General features: G+C 33.2%; 1 protein-coding gene and 1 long non-coding RNA gene across 2 annotated transcripts in view; both read right to left on the bottom strand.

Moving 5' to 3' along the window:
* The window catches only part of LOC117176217, a 72,401-nt gene extending 62,586 nt beyond the window's left edge, over positions 1 to 9,815 (bottom strand). Inside the window, exon 1 of the long non-coding RNA XR_004467591.1 lies at positions 6,850 to 9,815. This is a non-coding gene — a long non-coding RNA (uncharacterized LOC117176217). The remainder of the gene's footprint in view (positions 1 to 6,849) is intronic.
* Positions 9,816 to 13,167: 3,352 nt separating this feature from the next.
* LOC117176678 (zinc finger protein jing) overlaps positions 13,168 to 16,993 on the bottom strand; it is an 89,027-nt gene continuing 85,201 nt past the window's right edge. Inside the window, exon 9 of the mRNA XM_033366931.1 lies at positions 13,168 to 13,804. Coding sequence (XP_033222822.1) covers positions 13,636 to 13,804 — 169 coding nt within the window. The 3' untranslated portion in view covers positions 13,168 to 13,635. The remainder of the gene's footprint in view (positions 13,805 to 16,993) is intronic.

Here is a 16,993-nt window from a genome sequence, read left to right on the forward strand (position 1 = left end):
TACGGTTCGCATCGGCCAAAGCTCTCGCTGCATTATACACACAATAATTGATAGCCCAGAGATCGGATTCACCGGAAAAATGTCCACGAAGCTCGTCATCCACTTCAGCCAGAGCTTTAGGCTTGAAAGAAACCTTGGTGTTGATGTTTCTCCGGGTCGTAAAGCATCGTTCTTCATCTATTGGATGCCTGCCCGCGGTTGGTCTTAGTGTGGCCTCTCTTTCTTTGTTGCCGGCTTGTTTTAGCTGTGGTAGAGTAGGCGTTCCGCTTACATAGCCCCTTTTTCGGAGTAGTTCAGCATGGTTTCGCAGACGTTGCTGCGAAAAGTGCGATAGCTCAGGGTGTTTCTCGCACCACAGAGCATGCAGCCGTGCCATGTAACCCCGTTCACGGGCCACACTCGCATCATAGCAGTCTAGCAAGTCGTGATTCAGTTGCTCCGTCCACCCAAAGGTCACGAGAAGCTAGGGAAAGGGGTTCGTCCATCCTTGTAGAGCCCCGCATGCAAGGATAAGGCGGCGTACTCTGAGAGGTCGTCCGGTATCCCAGAGTCACCGTTCTAGACACCTCAACCAGGTGCCATTCAGCTTTCGGCACGGTTTTCACACCTCCGCTTGGGGGTTAATTCCTTCGGGACCACCCCTGGACAATTGTCCGCGACTGCCTATTTATTTTTGTTGCCATATTCAGCAGAAACCCTTGGTCCAGGAACCCTCTATCCGCAACCCGAGGACGCGTTCGGTGGCTTTGTCATAGGCCCTTCAGTTTTATATATATATAGTGAATGCCGAGGTTTCAACTTTTTTTTTAAGTCATTAGACCCAATTTCAGTTCGTCGCTCATTCTGAAGACGTTCGCTTTTTGCTTTAAAAAGTGACAATCGTTCATCAGGTCTGCCATTTCTTTTGTGAGAGGCCTTTGAAAAAGTGATGTCTTAGTCAAGTTCAAATCTTCTGCGCTTAGCGTTTGCCCGTTCTGAGAAGCGCGCTATATGAGTCAACGGTGTTGACTTATATTGTCATTGGTTTGGCTAAACATGTTACTGACCACTTCTTGATGCGTGTTTCGTATACAGACATCGCTTATGTCGCTAAAGCTACTAGGATTGGTTCTATTCGCTGATCATGGGCGCTTAGCTTTCGGGCCTCTGGCGAAGGGTACACTGTTATTATCGATGTGCGCACTAGTTACTAATATTACTTTGGATACCATTTCTGCCTTTAAAAAAGTAATTACTTAGTCAAGTTCAAATCTTGGGCGCTTAGCGTTTGATCGTTTTGAGAAGCGCGCTATATGAGTCAACGGTGTAGGCGAAAATATGACAGACGACGATCTGAACCGTGATTTCTATGTTGACATCGCTTTTGTAACAAAATCTGTTGTAATTCGTTTTATTCACTGATCTTGAACGCTTAGCGCCACATAGCGCTAAAACTGTTTCAGCTAAATCCACCGAAAGCCATTTTCCCATACATTTAGTGCGGTGCCCTTTAACAAATAACATACGAAAGATTCATCGCAAAAACAATCTTAGTTAACTTCGTAAACAAATTGTGTTTATTAATTGAAAAATACCCTTACTCTCAATATGTTTATGAATATTGTTTAAATGATTAATAACTATTATAAATTTTCAAAGTATGGTGGGAAATGATCATCGAAAGACATTCTTAGTTCATTCCGTAAACAAATTATGACTCTTACTTGGAAAATAGCCAAATTATAAATATGTTGATAAACATTTTTTAAATAATTAATCATTGTGAATTTTCAAAGCATCAGAGAAAAAAAATCATCGAAAAGGTATTCTTGGTTAATTATGTTAAAAAATGGATCCTACTCGTAAAAAGAAAACAAAACTCTTAATTTTTTAATTTAAATTGTTTCAATAATTAATAATTCTCGTAAATTTACAAAGCAACATAGAAAAGAGTCATCGAATGGACCTTCCTAGTTGATTTCGAACACAAATTGACTCGTAGAATAAAGGCCAAACTCTTAATTTTAAAATTGAAATTGTGTAAATATTTAATAGTTATTGTAACTTTGAATGCAGCATAAAAAAGGGGCATTGTATAAGCATTCTTACTTGACTTCGTAAAAAAATTAACTCGTAGAAAAAAGTTTGAACTCTTATTTTTAAATTCAAATTCTTGAAATAAATAATAGTTCTTGTAAATTTACAAAGCAACATAGAAACGATTCATCCGATAGATTCTTAGTTGACTCCGTAAAAAAATGACTTGTAGAAAAAAGGGCAAGCTCTGAATTTTTTAATTAAAATTCTTTAAATACTTAATAGTTTTGTAAATTTGCAAAGCAACCTAGAAAAGAGTCATCGTATAGGCATTCTTACTTGACGTTTATAAAAATTGTTGCTAATTTCAGCAATATTTATGCAACAATGGTAAAATGATTTTTATTTTATAGAATGAACATATTTAATGAAACACGCAAAAAAATTATGGCGATAGTTTGTGCCGATCGGAAGAGAAAAATTAATTACGAGAACAATGCTAAAAAAGTTAAATAACAATGACGACTCAAAAAATGAAAATTTTGCAAAAATGTTTTAGGCCCATTTCATCTATGTAAAACTCTAGCTTATCACGCATTCCCGAAGAAAAATCACAACCCATAAAAAAAGTGGCCCACTTGACAAATTTTTCCAAAAAACAAATTGACTCATAAGATAAAGGCCAAACGCTGAATTTATTAATTAAAATTGTTTAAACAATTAATAAATCTCGTAAATTTCCAAAGTAATATAAAAAAGAGTTATCGTATAGACATTCTTAGTAGACATCGTAAAAAATGTACTTGTGGAAAAAAGGGCAAATTCATCATTTTTAAATTTAAATTCTTTAAATACTTAATAGTTCTTGTAAATTTGCAAAGAAACATAGAAAAGAGTCATCGTATAGACATTCTTAGTTGACTCCGTAAAAAATTGACTTGTAGAAAAAAGGGAAAACTATGAAGTTTTTAATTAAAATTCTTTAAATACTTAATATTTCTTGTAAATTTGCAAAGCAACAGAGAAAAGAGTCATCGTATAGACATTCTTAGTCATCGGATAGACACTCTTAGTTGGACTTCGCAAACAAACTGGCTCTTAGAAAAAAGTTAACTTTTAGTTTTTTAATTAAAATTATTTAAATAATTAATATTTTATGTAAATGTGAATAGAAAAAAAGAAGAGTCATCGGGTAGACATTCTTACTTAACTTCGTAAACAAATTTAATTGTAGAAATAAGGGAAACTCTTAATTATAAACATTTAAGAAACAGCGGTGCAATTTTTGTATTTTTTTCGAGTTTTTTTGCAGAAGAACAAATTTCTTTACCGAAACCTACCAAGGGATAAATTGTTCGATATAATCACTTCCATTTTATTTATAAAAGTGTACTTTCGAATATAATTTGATTTCGAAAGAGGACCGCTTTGTTACAAAGTATACCAATGTACATTCTATAAACAAATTTCCAATTTTTGTATTATTTTATTAGTTTTTTGGCAGAAAAAGAAACTTTTTTTACTGAAACCTACCAAAAGATAAATTGGTCAATATAATCACTTTCATTTTATTTATATTAAAATTGTCTTTTCAAACATAATTTAATTTTGAGAGGGGCCGTCTTGTAAAAAAGTATGCCAATAAACATTTTAAAAAACAAAAGTGCGATTTCTGTATCATTTTTCAAGTTTTCTGGAAGAAAAAAAAAACTTTTTACTGAAATCTACCAAGAAATTAATCGTTCGAAACAATCACTTTCATTTCATTAATATTAAAAGTGTAGTTTCGAGTATAAGTTAATTAAGAGAGAAGCCCGCCTTATAAAAAAGTACCAGTATATATTTAATAAACAAAAGTGCAATTTTTGTATTATTTTTCGAGTTTTTTGGCAGAAAAAAAACTTTTTTACCTAAACCTACCAAGAGATAAATTGGTCGATATAATCACTTTCATTTTATTTATACAATAGACTCTACGAAACTTCTCGTTTTCGGGTCTGTAGGGGAAGCGAACGAGAAGTGTCAGATAACCCTCTCTCCTGCGTCAAGCCGCGTTCGGCGCAGTAGCAGTGATCCCAAATTTGGCATGTTAAGCTACTGCGCTTGCCCGGTGCAGTGGCCCTCATTTGTCGCTTTTGGCGCGCAATTCAAAGCAAAGGAAATTGACCCACGAATTTGTAAATAAATATATTTCTGATATTTAATATAATATGAATAAATATTCACACAATTACATGTAAAAATTGCCCGTGCAAAAAACAATAATACTAGTTAAATACCTGAAAATAACGTTTTCAGCTCAGAACAGGTATTTCTAATTCAGAGAAGCCAAATAATGAAGCTCATAATGAGAAAAAAGGAAAAAAATCATCATTGCTGATAATAAAACTCCGACTCGTCAAATAAACATTTTTGCTCTTGAAAAACCTTTGCCAATGAAATACAAATTCATCTTTTGAATTGAAACAAAACGTGCTATTGTTTACCAAATATAAAAATTGGTATTTTTTTCTAACCTTACATCACAAAATTACGTTATTTATGATATTAATGGACAATTTACAATCATAATCTATTTTAATTTCAATAATTGTTAATCATGCCGGTTTGAATCATGCACCAACAGCAAACCAATGAAAGTCGCTGCACCGGGCAAGCGCAGTAGCTTAACATGCCAAAGTTGGGATCATTGCGCAGTAGGCGTAGACGGCCACATATGCGTGTTCGTGAGATGAGACAAAGAGTGAGGACCAGCGAACGAAGGAGAAATCGGGAAACGAGAAGTGTCGTAGAGAGAAGCCCGCCTTATAATAAATAGACCAATACACATTTAATAAACAAAAGCTGAGCAGGCTAGTATGAGTTAGCTCCCACCCATCGCCAGCCCCAAAATAGGCGCTATAGAAGAGTTTCACTGTATCATGTTCATTATTACTTTCCGCATTGGGGGCATCTCCGATTTTGAGCATCGAAAATTTTCGTAATAAGATAATGTAAGATTTTGTTGAATAAAAATTTTTAAAAAAATTTATTTTTAAGAGAAGCCAGCCATATATTTCAGTTTATTGTTGACAATGCAAAAAACAAAATTTAAATTTATGCATTATTTTGCGATTGGTTTTGATGAATTAATTCGGAGCAAGTTACCGTTTCACCTTAAAAAAGTCATAGTACTTATCAAAATTTTTGGAGACCTTTTCCATACACAGGGCACTCCCTGAAAATTACTTAAATATTGCTATGAAAAATTTCTGTAAGTTCAGCTCACAAGCTTCTCCCGACCTCATGTTGCAAGTTTTCTTAAAGTTTGCCTCGCAAGCTTCCCGCAAACTTACGACGCAAGTCTCCCTCAAGTTTGCCTCGCAAGGATTCCGTAAGACGTCTTACTTACGGAAAACTTGCCTGAACCTTGCGGTGTTAACTTTCGAACCTTGCACTGGAAACTTTAGGCAAGTTTGTTGCAAATTATTGTGCTATCTGTGAACATGCAGAATTTTAACTCTGGACGCATTTTTGTGGAATTTAGTAAACAGAATTACAACGTAAACAACCCGTATTTACTATTTGGCTCGTACAATTTAAAAATTTTGATTGTAAAATTGATTAAACTCCGGGAAAAAGGTGTGTTCATATTTCAGAGTTCCAATTATGCATGTTAAATGATTTACTTAGCTATTTACTTAAAAATGGACAATTATCTAATAATTTCAAGTGCGTGATTTCTTGCCATTTTTATAAATAATGAATAATTGTTATTTAATTATAATAATTGATTTTTTATTCAGTGGTTATTCAATTCATTATTCATTTATTTATTACTAATAATGATTGAAATGTCAGATAGCCATTTAATGTGTATTTTTATACTATATGGTTGGTTTCCTTTAATTGCCTAAAACGAGCCAGGCGTTTAGAAGATTGGTTAAGTACTCTTCTGAGTGCCTAAATAAACCAAGGCCTTGGACGCCAGTTAAAGATTTCGTTCCAAATTCTTCTGAACGCCGGCAGTCGCGTTGCCTGAATGCCTATGAATACATACATTCCAATTCACAACGTTCTTGGTTCCAAATAGTGTAGCTGGGTATATTGTTATACAAAAACTGATATATTTTGTAAGATACACAAGTGAGGTAAATAAGCTTTTACAGGACTAAAATGAAATTTTATTGGTTTTAGCGAAATAAATCTATCGAACAACATATTTACAGATAATATATTTCTTATATATTTCGTACAATGGTAAATGTGGTATATAAAATGTACAAAAAAATCCGATTAAAAAAATGTACGGACCTCTTTGCCCAAGAATGAGATTTAGTTGCGGGCTTACGTCATAACTTAACGTTTCTGGACAGTTCAATATCGACAAATCACTTTATGATTCTAAATATCACTAATCGATACGAACCGTTTGAACTCATTCTGTAAAAAACTTAATCGGTCTCTAATCTCGATCGTTAAGTTTTGAATTCCAGTGTGGATTGAGCTTTGAGGTCAGTTCTCGCAAAATAAACTTGTAACAAGGACAATCGATTTTCGAACACATTCCCTCTCTTACCCACGTCGAAATTATAAATTAAATACGATTAGGAGGGATCGAATAGGTGAAAAAAATGTAATTGTCTCAATAATTTCAGTTGTCTTAAAACTAAATAAAAAATTAATCAAAATGATTTTTGATAAAAAAAAAGCCAACGAGATAATTAATGCGAATCATTCAATCATTTGACGAAAGGACAAATCAAGAATTGCGAGGGTTGTGAAGTGAACGAATTGCAGACAAAAATTCATCATATTTCGAACAATAGATACATGGAAAACATAGCGGTTTACCTCAATCCTAGGTTAAAATCTTTGCCATCGAAATATTTGCAGTTCCTTCTATTAACACATTACATACTCAAAGCGAATACCCTTACTTAAACATTTTTCTACAAACTTTATCAAGTTTTGCGTCATGTCAATCGATTTTTATAAACGATAGAAATACTTTGACCAGCAGTTATTAAGTATACAACGCAATGAATCTGTTAGAGCATTGATATACGACAGTCTTGAAAATGATCGTCTCGAATCTCCGTAGGAGACCATGACCCGAGACGAAATTTATGAGGAGCGAATCTTAATTACCTTAGAATAATCTTGGAGTGGGAATCGTTAGCTTGACCGAAACAAAGACGGCGATTATTTCAAGAAAATACAAGTCTACACGCAGTTACATCACACAGTCGTAGACTGAAGAACATGATACAATTTTCTAACATATAAAATTATTCTTTTCAGTCTATACCTACGGAGAATCGAGATCCTCACAAATTTCATATCTGCCTTCTGTCACGAATTCGATATCGCAGTGATTATAGTAAATTAGTTACGCGTCTGACATAAATGGTTGAAACTTGAACTATTCGAGGGCCTATGAAAAATTTTCCTCCCCGAGATCAAGCATGACTAAATAATCGAACGCTCATCATAATAATTTTGTCAAACCAAAATCAACTTGGTGTTTTTATTGCTATAAAAAATTGGTCCCACGTGGATTTAGAGCAGAATAATTGGAATGGATTTTCTGAATTGATTTGAAGAGAATCATTTTAATCTTTAAAACAATTATTTTTCATTACAAATATAGAGTTTTATTAATTTCTCTGAAAATTAAACATTTATATATGAAAGAAAGACAAGATGGGCGGTCGATTTTGGCCCTGCCACGAATTGTGATGAAGGAAAGGATAAATGAACGATAAACATATGAACGAAAATGTTGATGCTAAATAATTAACTTCCAAGCTTTCGGCGTACGAAACGACCTATTTCATTTAAATATAGCTAAATTACTTATATAAAAGATAATATGATATAATGAATGGTATTGCATTCACAGTCCTCTAAAGTTTGCGCGAATATTTTTAATGGGATCTCATTTAGTTAAAATTAATATATCAGGTGACAACACTCACCTCTGGATGCTTTCTTCTTATTATTAATTATTATTATTATTATTTAAATTTTATTATTATTATTATTACGTAAATGTGAATTTTGAGCTTAGGCTTTCAACCAATCTTAAACATTAAATTAAAAGTTTATTATTTTTAAAGCCAATTAATAATTATATTCGTGATACACTGATACATTATTTACACATTTTCAGTATTTACTTGTCATAAAGGTCGATCGTACGCATCGTGAATATGCAAAGCTTGAATGTATGGCACCAGAAAAGTTTGATCCGAAATATCAAAAAATCAAGATTCCATGTTATAACTCATTCAAATTTATTATTAATTAAGTGGTTTTTCTTGCCATATGAAATAACAACGATTAATAAGGTTTCATGTAGCTGGACAACATATTGGCAGCATTTTAGTAGCAAGAAATCCCTGGCAGTGCCAATTGACAGTGACGAAGAAAATGATTTGTACTTTGATCGCAAAAGAAATATGAATCTAAGGGGGAGGAAGCGACGATTGGTTGCATCTCAGAAGGGAGAAGGCAAAATATTTATCGAGTGTGCTGCGCAAAAGGCGATTGGCAGTGCAATTTTGGCAGTGAGAGTTTTATCCAATGTTTCTGACCTCATGATGCGATAACAGTGTCGCCGAAACATGCCCGTTCTTTACATTTCTTCCAGGTGGCCGCTAAAGTACAAGAAAAAATTCCCGGTTTCGCTTTTTATAATTTCCAAATTTTTTTCCGATCATTTGAAGTACAAAATTTAAGCTTTTAAAGCTGCAAATTTTTTACTTTAAAATAATTAAGAAAAATTGCAAATTTTAATAATAAAAAAGAACTTTTCGGAATTCGCCATTTAAAATTCAGCAGTTTGAGGTTCAAGGGTTCAATAATATACGAGTGTATGTATACAAATAAAGGAAACCTTTGAAATTGAATAGTTTTAATTTTAAGGAGATCCCAATTACACATTAACTCCAAATTAAACATTCAAAATGATAAAATATCTAATATTCGAACATTTAAATAACGCCACTTTTATTTTAATTATGAAATTGAAATTTACGAAATATGACACACTTGTTCTAACTTGAATTCTGGTTAAAAGAACCATAATTTCTTTAAATTTTTACCTCGAACTTTTTCGTGTGTTCCAATAATTATGCTTTAATTTCCAATAGCTCAATTTCTAATTCAATCTACTTGAAACATTTTACCATCAAAATTTGTAATGCCAAACACCACAAGTTTTTAAATGTTCAAGCCTTCCAGCCTGTATTAAAAAATTTTTAATTTGAAAATGAACAATTAAAAATCGAGACTGAAAGATGAAAAAGCATGAAAGTAAATTTACTGTGATTTATCGATATTAAAAAAAAATCCCGATTATTTCTCGGTTTTCCGGTCTAGCGGCCACCCAGTTTTTTTAAGTTTCCTTCCCTCTGAATAGGCCGGGAAGCTTGCGGCGATAGAAACGAAGAGAACGAGTATCTGTATAAAGACAGGGGGCAGCACGCTACTATACATATTATTTACTATGTTTACTATAGACCCAGTAACTTACGAGGCGACTCCATCACACGTACGCAAGGCGCAGGGACTTTCAAATAATTTCTCTAATTATTTACAAATTTCGGTGTCAGCGGCAATTTTCGCTTGTGGCCGCCGATGAACGATACACCCACGCCTAAAAACCTAGAGTGTGCATAATTAAAATGTAGCAGTAATAATATAGTAGTATTAATAGTGATAATAATTAGAATAAAAATTAATAATAATAGTTATTACCCTAAAATTCTTAATTACATATATTGGCAGTGATCCTTAGCTAGTGCGTGTGTATATGAGTTTCTTTTACACTTTACCCCCCCCCCCACCCCCCCGCTCCATTCCCTCGCTCTCATTCATTTCGATTTCTTATCTACACTTCGGACAAACCGCACTCTCTTAATTTATAAATATACCTATCATCTATAAATGTATGCACATAAATTATCACATTCTCAAACGCCGACGGAATATCCGCGCTTCCGATCAAGAAAAGCCTTCTCGCTCGGCTGCAACAGAATGCGTCGCGCTTTTTGAAATGGTGATCCGAAAACCTTTTCCCAGTATCATTAAACCACGGTGCTTAGTGTGAAAAATATAACACAGCCTTCGTATTTTACCCCACTTGAGGATAACAGCTCGACAATTGCTCGTTCGGCGTGATCTATTTGCTTTCAATCTACGGGTTGATAACGTATCTGCTAGAAAAAATAGACACATATGTATGCAAAATTTAGTTTCCTTTCCAAACTTTCCTTTCTGAAGGCATTGTGGTACTATCGAGCTACTTCGTACCGGAAAAATCTTCGATATAGAGGTAGTTTGTTACTTTGTTATACTGAACTTTAAATACTCTGATGATCTATGGTTTTTAAAATCCTTACATTTAGAATTTACGGATAATACTGATCATCAAGTTTTAGCAGAATTTTTTCTCAGAGCCACTCTCATCCATTTTCGTTTGGCTTTTCTGAATTAATGAACAAGTTTAATCGTAAATATGTTTACTCATTTTACAATTTTTAGGTCAACTTCTAAAATCTAAGTGAAAAATTCTCGGTATGCAAGAACTTTTTCTCGGTCATCGAAATCTAACAATTCAAGAAAATTGGAAATAGAAACTCGAAGCGTTGAAAATGGAAGTAAACCATGCTGAGCAATTGTGCCTGGGCAGGCCTGCCCAGAGGGAAAATTTTGTCGAAACTGCTCAATTGCCAGGTAGGATTTGTTTTATTTCCAGTGACTTTTATTGATTCGACTTCATGAGATCGATCACCACCCCAAGCCTTTAGCGCCGAATAGAGGGACGTGGCGGGGAAATCGGAACATGTCGTCTTTGAGTCGATTTCCCCTCTCTGGGCAGGCCTGACTTGAAAGAGTAAACACTTTATATTCTCAAATTCAATATTTATACGAATACAAATTTATATAATAACGCTTTAATAATATATAGCAATTTTATAATTTAAGTTCATAAAGTGATTGGATAGATTTTTCAACCCAGAATATATAAGATTTCGAATTTTAAAAAAACATAAAAAACGTTCACAAGAAATAATTAAAAACTGACAACATTCCAAATTTACCCAGATAAACTATGTGTTAAAAATTTAACAATTCCAGATTTTTTAACTGGATAATTTTTATAATAGAATCGTGAAATTAAAAAGTGCCTTATACTGAAACTCCTGCGGTTGAATAATTTTAAATTTAATATATGACACATTGTGCTTTACATTTTTCGAAATTATAAGATTTCAATTTTAATTCCACAATAAAAATCTACTAATTAAAACAACTGATATTGGGTTGTTAAACATTGAAATTTTAAAACCCTGACAATTTCACGGTCCACAATATAAAAAACTATTCAACTAATGATTCTTCCATTTTAAAAAGTTCAATTTTGAACTAGTTTAATTTGAAATCATGCAATTTTTTGAAAGTTTTGATTTGAAATCGTATCATTTTGAACACATCATTTTGAATTTTTAAATGACGAAACTTTCCACAGTCACTTATTAATATTAAAATGATAATTTTGAAATACTTGCAATTGAGAACTATTTAAGTTTAAAGAATTGATATTTAAAATTTTAATTTTTTAAATTTTAAACGTTTAACTTTGAAATTTGCTAATGATTACGGTTTTATTCTTAAATGAGGTTGCCTCTAGTCGCCATAAAAATTGACAGAGGGATGGACGTCTTGAAATTTTAGGACTAGCTAAACTTATGAAAAATATTTTAAGACTTATTCCATCTGAATTTCGGGACAATGAGACACTTCGCATAAATTACGGGATTTACAAAGTTCACAATTTTAAAGTAAACAATGAAAACAATCAGTGTGGAGCATTATAAATTTTTAATAGTTTCCAATCCAGCTTAATTGAAATTTTATAATTACAAGTAATATTTAAAATAATTGGATAGGTTTTTTTTAGAAAAAGCTAGACATATTCTTGGTTTAAAAATAAATTCAGTCATTTCCTGGGGTTTACCAGACTTAAAAAAATCTCTGTCTTTCATGATTTTCATAGTTAGTGACCACCCTATTTTTAAAGATAAACTACTTTCTGCTCCTTTTATTTTCCAAGAAGCTTATAACCTTACTTATAACATTTAGTAAGGAAACATTTTTTATTTATTATTTTCGAATGCATTTACGTTTATAATTTTTAAGTAGAAATTATTAAAACATAAGTAATGAGATGACCAAGGAAATTTCGACTCACTATTTGTGCTCTGCATTTACTTTCCGGATCGCAGTAGAAATCAAGAATAAAATATTTTTGAGAAAAAGAGCGCAGTTAGATCACGCCGAAGAAAACGCAGCAGAAAGGAAAAGGCGGTAAGACAAAGTACTCGAAAAACGAACACATCTCTCATTTGAGCACGAGACACGCTCGACATTAAAAAGTTGTTATGGATAGTCGAGCTAATCTCGGCTTGTGAGAGTGGTACTTTTGTACAAGTTTTTCTCTCCCTGAGATGGAGAAGAAATAAGGTTCTACCTTCGAAATTTGTATCTATCGTTTCGACAGAAAATTCGTGTACGTACAAGACTTGTTGGATTTCATTTACGCTGCGTTGAAGCTCCAACAATTCTACCAAAAAAATCGCTATGTACGAGATTGTTGACGCGCTATAGAAAATTGATATCAACGATTCTTTCGTAAAAATAAATTTTCACTCTCGTTCTGAAATCTGTAATACATTGCGACTGATATCCTATATGGTTGGAGACTCATCGAGATACGTATTTCTTGCCGAGCTCACAGTAGTCTGCTAACTGTCAACCCAATTGAGGGAAATATTACGTGGCTATAAGTATTGTATATTTTCGCACAGCATTTACATGCAATCCATACGCCTCAAAATGTTCTTGCTGCACGTTTATGGGCGATGTATTCCTATTGAGAGAAGGTCGATAAAAGTAGAGGCCGAAGTTAGAAGCTCGTTGGTTCGCTGATCGACTCGACTTTTTCTCTGCTTTTTTTCGAGGACAGCTTGAGAGCCCGGAAGTGCCAAGGGACCGATGTTGGATATTAATTGATTCCTAAGGCCACCAGAGTGATTATCTCTTTATAGTCTTTAAATATCGCTTCAGCAATCGATTATTTGAGCCCATCTGTTCCCTCTTTTGTTTTTTTGTCGGTTTCATTTTTTTCATTCGCAAAAAATCGATGCAACATCCACGATGAGGCACTTTCGAGGTCAGACTCGACTCTTCCGAAACTGCTGTGGTTGTCCTATGACGAGCATCTCAATTTGATCGAAAATATGCGGATAGTCTTCGTCGATATGCATAGCTTTAGTCTCAATTTACTCTATGTCAATAAATAAGTAGTACCTTTGTTCGATATTGTACTAACTCTCTAACTCTTCTTTCTCTATGACTCTAGGAACTACAGTTGCCTAAAAATTTTCTCAATTTGATCGCTCATCATGTTGCTTATCCTTTTCTCTATTTACTTCCTTTGTCCCAAGTTTCTCTACAATTTTGTTCTCATGTTTGCTCGATCGTCGCAGACCCCAAATATCGGCGATATTATTCTTCTCTTACACTCCCACGGCTCAGTTTGCAATTTCTTTTTTTAATCACGCGGCATCATCACGAATTTTTTCGACGCTGTTTCGACCTTGTCTGAGAAGGACTACAGTTCTTCATGGCGGGATACAATGCGAGACTGATTTCTTCAGGACACGTCGTTGCTACCTTGCGAATCTCCACGTGCTTCGTTCTTTGTACTTCCGATTCTAGCACCCATTCGTCCGATGCGCTAAAAACAAATTATATCATTTTAATATCTTTAATGTTGTCATTCCATTTCTATCAACCTAACATACGCGGAAGTCCGCATGAAAAGTGCCCGCATGGACGGTTCTAGTTATGATGCTGGGATCTATACTATGTCTATACTATATATATATACTATATCTATCTATGTCCAGATAGAATCCGGAAGTATTTATATTTTTTATTTTTTAACATAGAAGGTTAATTTTTGGCCTCAAATTACGGGAATTCATTCGGCTTTATGGCCCTATACATAACTCCATACCGATCATAAGGTCCATTTTCCTGTGGATGCTCACATATAGTTACCAAAATAAAACACTAGAAGTAGAACTTTTAGCTTTTTATTGTTCCAGAATTTTTACTTGACACTTATTTACATTGTCTTTAGAAATTAAGTGCATGGCCGATTGGGTGGCCGTTACTTTTCAGATTCATACTTCTTTTACTCCCACCTAGGATTATCATTCCAATGACCAAAACAAAATGACGCGTTCCAAATATCACACACCATTTGAGGCTTTGCATTAGATTTACGTGGTGAAAAAATAAAAATCCACAAAACATTTTCCAAATGGGGGACCCATAAGTGATGACGAAATATTTTATTTTATGTAGTTTAAGAACTGATATTAAAAATGATGAAAAATAATTTCGAACCTGACAAGACAATCAAATTCACTTTAAGAAACTATGCAGTCCAAAATGCAAGACGGCGGATGGTTAAAATTAAAAAATGCATTTCTCTATCTTATAGCGGGAGGCTCTAAAGCTTAACAAGATAAACAAGGGGGCGTTAAAAAAATAACTAATGCCTGCAAGAGAGGAAGATCGTGTTAAAGTTACAGAAACTTACTATAGAAAAAAAGTTGTGTAGGGGAGAGGGGCGTTAAAAAATCAGAAAACAGGTTCCAGTACTTTTTGAATGGCCCTTGATTTTAGTTTCAGAAACTATTCAATAATCGGTGACAGCTGAAGGGATCTCGTAATAAATGTACACAAAATGTCTTCGTGCATATACAAAAAAGCCGATAATAGGTATAAAGCCAGATTATTAATAAGAGGCTTTCAGCAACGTAATGGAATTGTAGCAAGTAATGAAACTTAAACATTTTTATTTGCTTTTTGTCATCTAAATGGTTTAATATTGAACGAATGGATGTATAAACTACATTCTTAAATGGAAAATAAGCACTGAAGTATATATTAGTTAACCATGGCAAAAGGTGATGAAACAATTTATTTAGTAGATTATGTTGTCGATGTATTATTGTGTAGTAAAAACTCAAACGAAATAAAAAAATAATAAAAATGGGTTATCAAAAAGATTTAGAATGAATGATATTGGCGAAATAAAAGAATGCCTAGGAGTTAGAGTAGAGTATGATTACGCGAACGGTAAAATGGAATTAAGTCAAAGGGGTATATTGAAGAACTAGCAGATAATATAATATTCATCAGAGTAAATTTAATAGGACATCTATGAAACAAAGTTAAAGACAGAAAGCGTTAATTTCTTAAGTCGCTTTCAAAATTTTTATACTACAACACACTTTAATTATGCTTTGCGTATATTAAAATATTTGTATTTAACTGAAGATTTAAAATTATGTTTTAATAAAAATTAGAATGTTGAAATCATGGATTTTAAAATTTATCAGTGAGTTGATGAAAACATTTAAAAATGTATGAATGAGCCAATAACGATTTATGAAGATAACTCTGGTGCGATCGAAATAGCGAAATACGGTAACTTTACTAAAAATGGAAATCATGTTGAACTTCACTATCACTATGTAAACGAATGTGTGAGAGAAAAATTAATTAATGTTATTAAAGTAGATTCAGAATAAAATATAACAGATGTATTAACCAAAGCTTTGTGCACAGAAAAATTTGAAAAATTTAGAGTCGATGAATGTATAATAAAGGAATAAAAGAAGAAGAAAACGACACAATATAAATGTAAGGAAGCGTGTTTTACTAATTTTGGCAAAACAATCGGATGAAACTATAGGCTTTGGAGTGATTTTTCAAGAGGTATGCTTGAGCATAAATCCAGCCGACGCATCTGTACTATTGTAGGTCCCCCGAAAAATTGAGGGTCGAGATATGCAGGTTTTTTTTTTTTTAATTAATACAATACTGTCGTCCAAACAAGAAAAATAGTAACTACATTGTGAATGGCAAGGGACTCATCCAAAATGTAGTTACGACTTTTCTCTTTTGGAAGGCAGAATGGCCCTCTTATAATTTTGAGTTTTTTAAAAGATGAAATATAGCATTGGATAGGAAACCGATTCCGCAGCAAAACGTTGCTTACAAAAGTTGCGCTACTCACAGAGATGCATTTTTTATAATTAATTTTAATAAAAGTTCTTAATTTCGTGGAAACATCGATTGCAGAAATAAAAAAAAATCAGTCAGAAGAGAGAGCTGTTTTTCTTTATAACTTAATGCTCATTTTTTAATGAACATACTTTGACGGGCTATATCTATAACGGTTTCTAATCAAATATTTTAGAAATTTGTACACCAGTAACGTAAAACCTTATTACAAAAATAGCATCAGCTAATTATAGATAAAATAATAACTCTTTCTGCTATAAGAAATAATGATCAAAGACTCGTTTTCAGTTCCTAATAATCGCAGAGACATGTAATAAAGCTGAATAATTTTCATACAAATTAAATAATAAAATGGTATTATAATAATATTGCTAATACTGACACTTTGTTTATTATTAAAGTTTCTTTTTTTGATTGAAACCTAATGGATCCTTGTTGCTGTTACAAAGGATGGTTTTTCAGAAGCGGCATGGGCTTTTTATAAACCATCCCAAAGTTTTTCTACGCCAAAGGCGTAAACGCGTCGCTCTTGGAAAGAACTGGTTCATCTCGAGCAAGGGGGGAACGTTCCTTTGCGAGACAGAAAAATGTACGCCTGTGGCGTAGAAAAAATCAAGGATGCTTTATGGAAAGCCCATGTCACTTCCGTAAAACTATCTTTAAATATTTAATTATTTAATTTTATTTTCACTTCTATTTAATACTTTTCTATAATATTTCTTCTCATAATTTTTTGTTTGCTCAGACTTCGATCGATAAATGAAGCACTCAAAGATTACGTGGCACGTATTATGCAAAAGCGTACCAAATAATTAAACAACCA

Source organism: Belonocnema kinseyi, chromosome 7 (assembly GCF_010883055.1).
Source record: "Belonocnema kinseyi isolate 2016_QV_RU_SX_M_011 chromosome 7, B_treatae_v1, whole genome shotgun sequence".
In the NCBI taxonomy this organism is placed as follows: Eukaryota; Metazoa; Arthropoda; class Insecta; order Hymenoptera; family Cynipidae; genus Belonocnema; species Belonocnema kinseyi.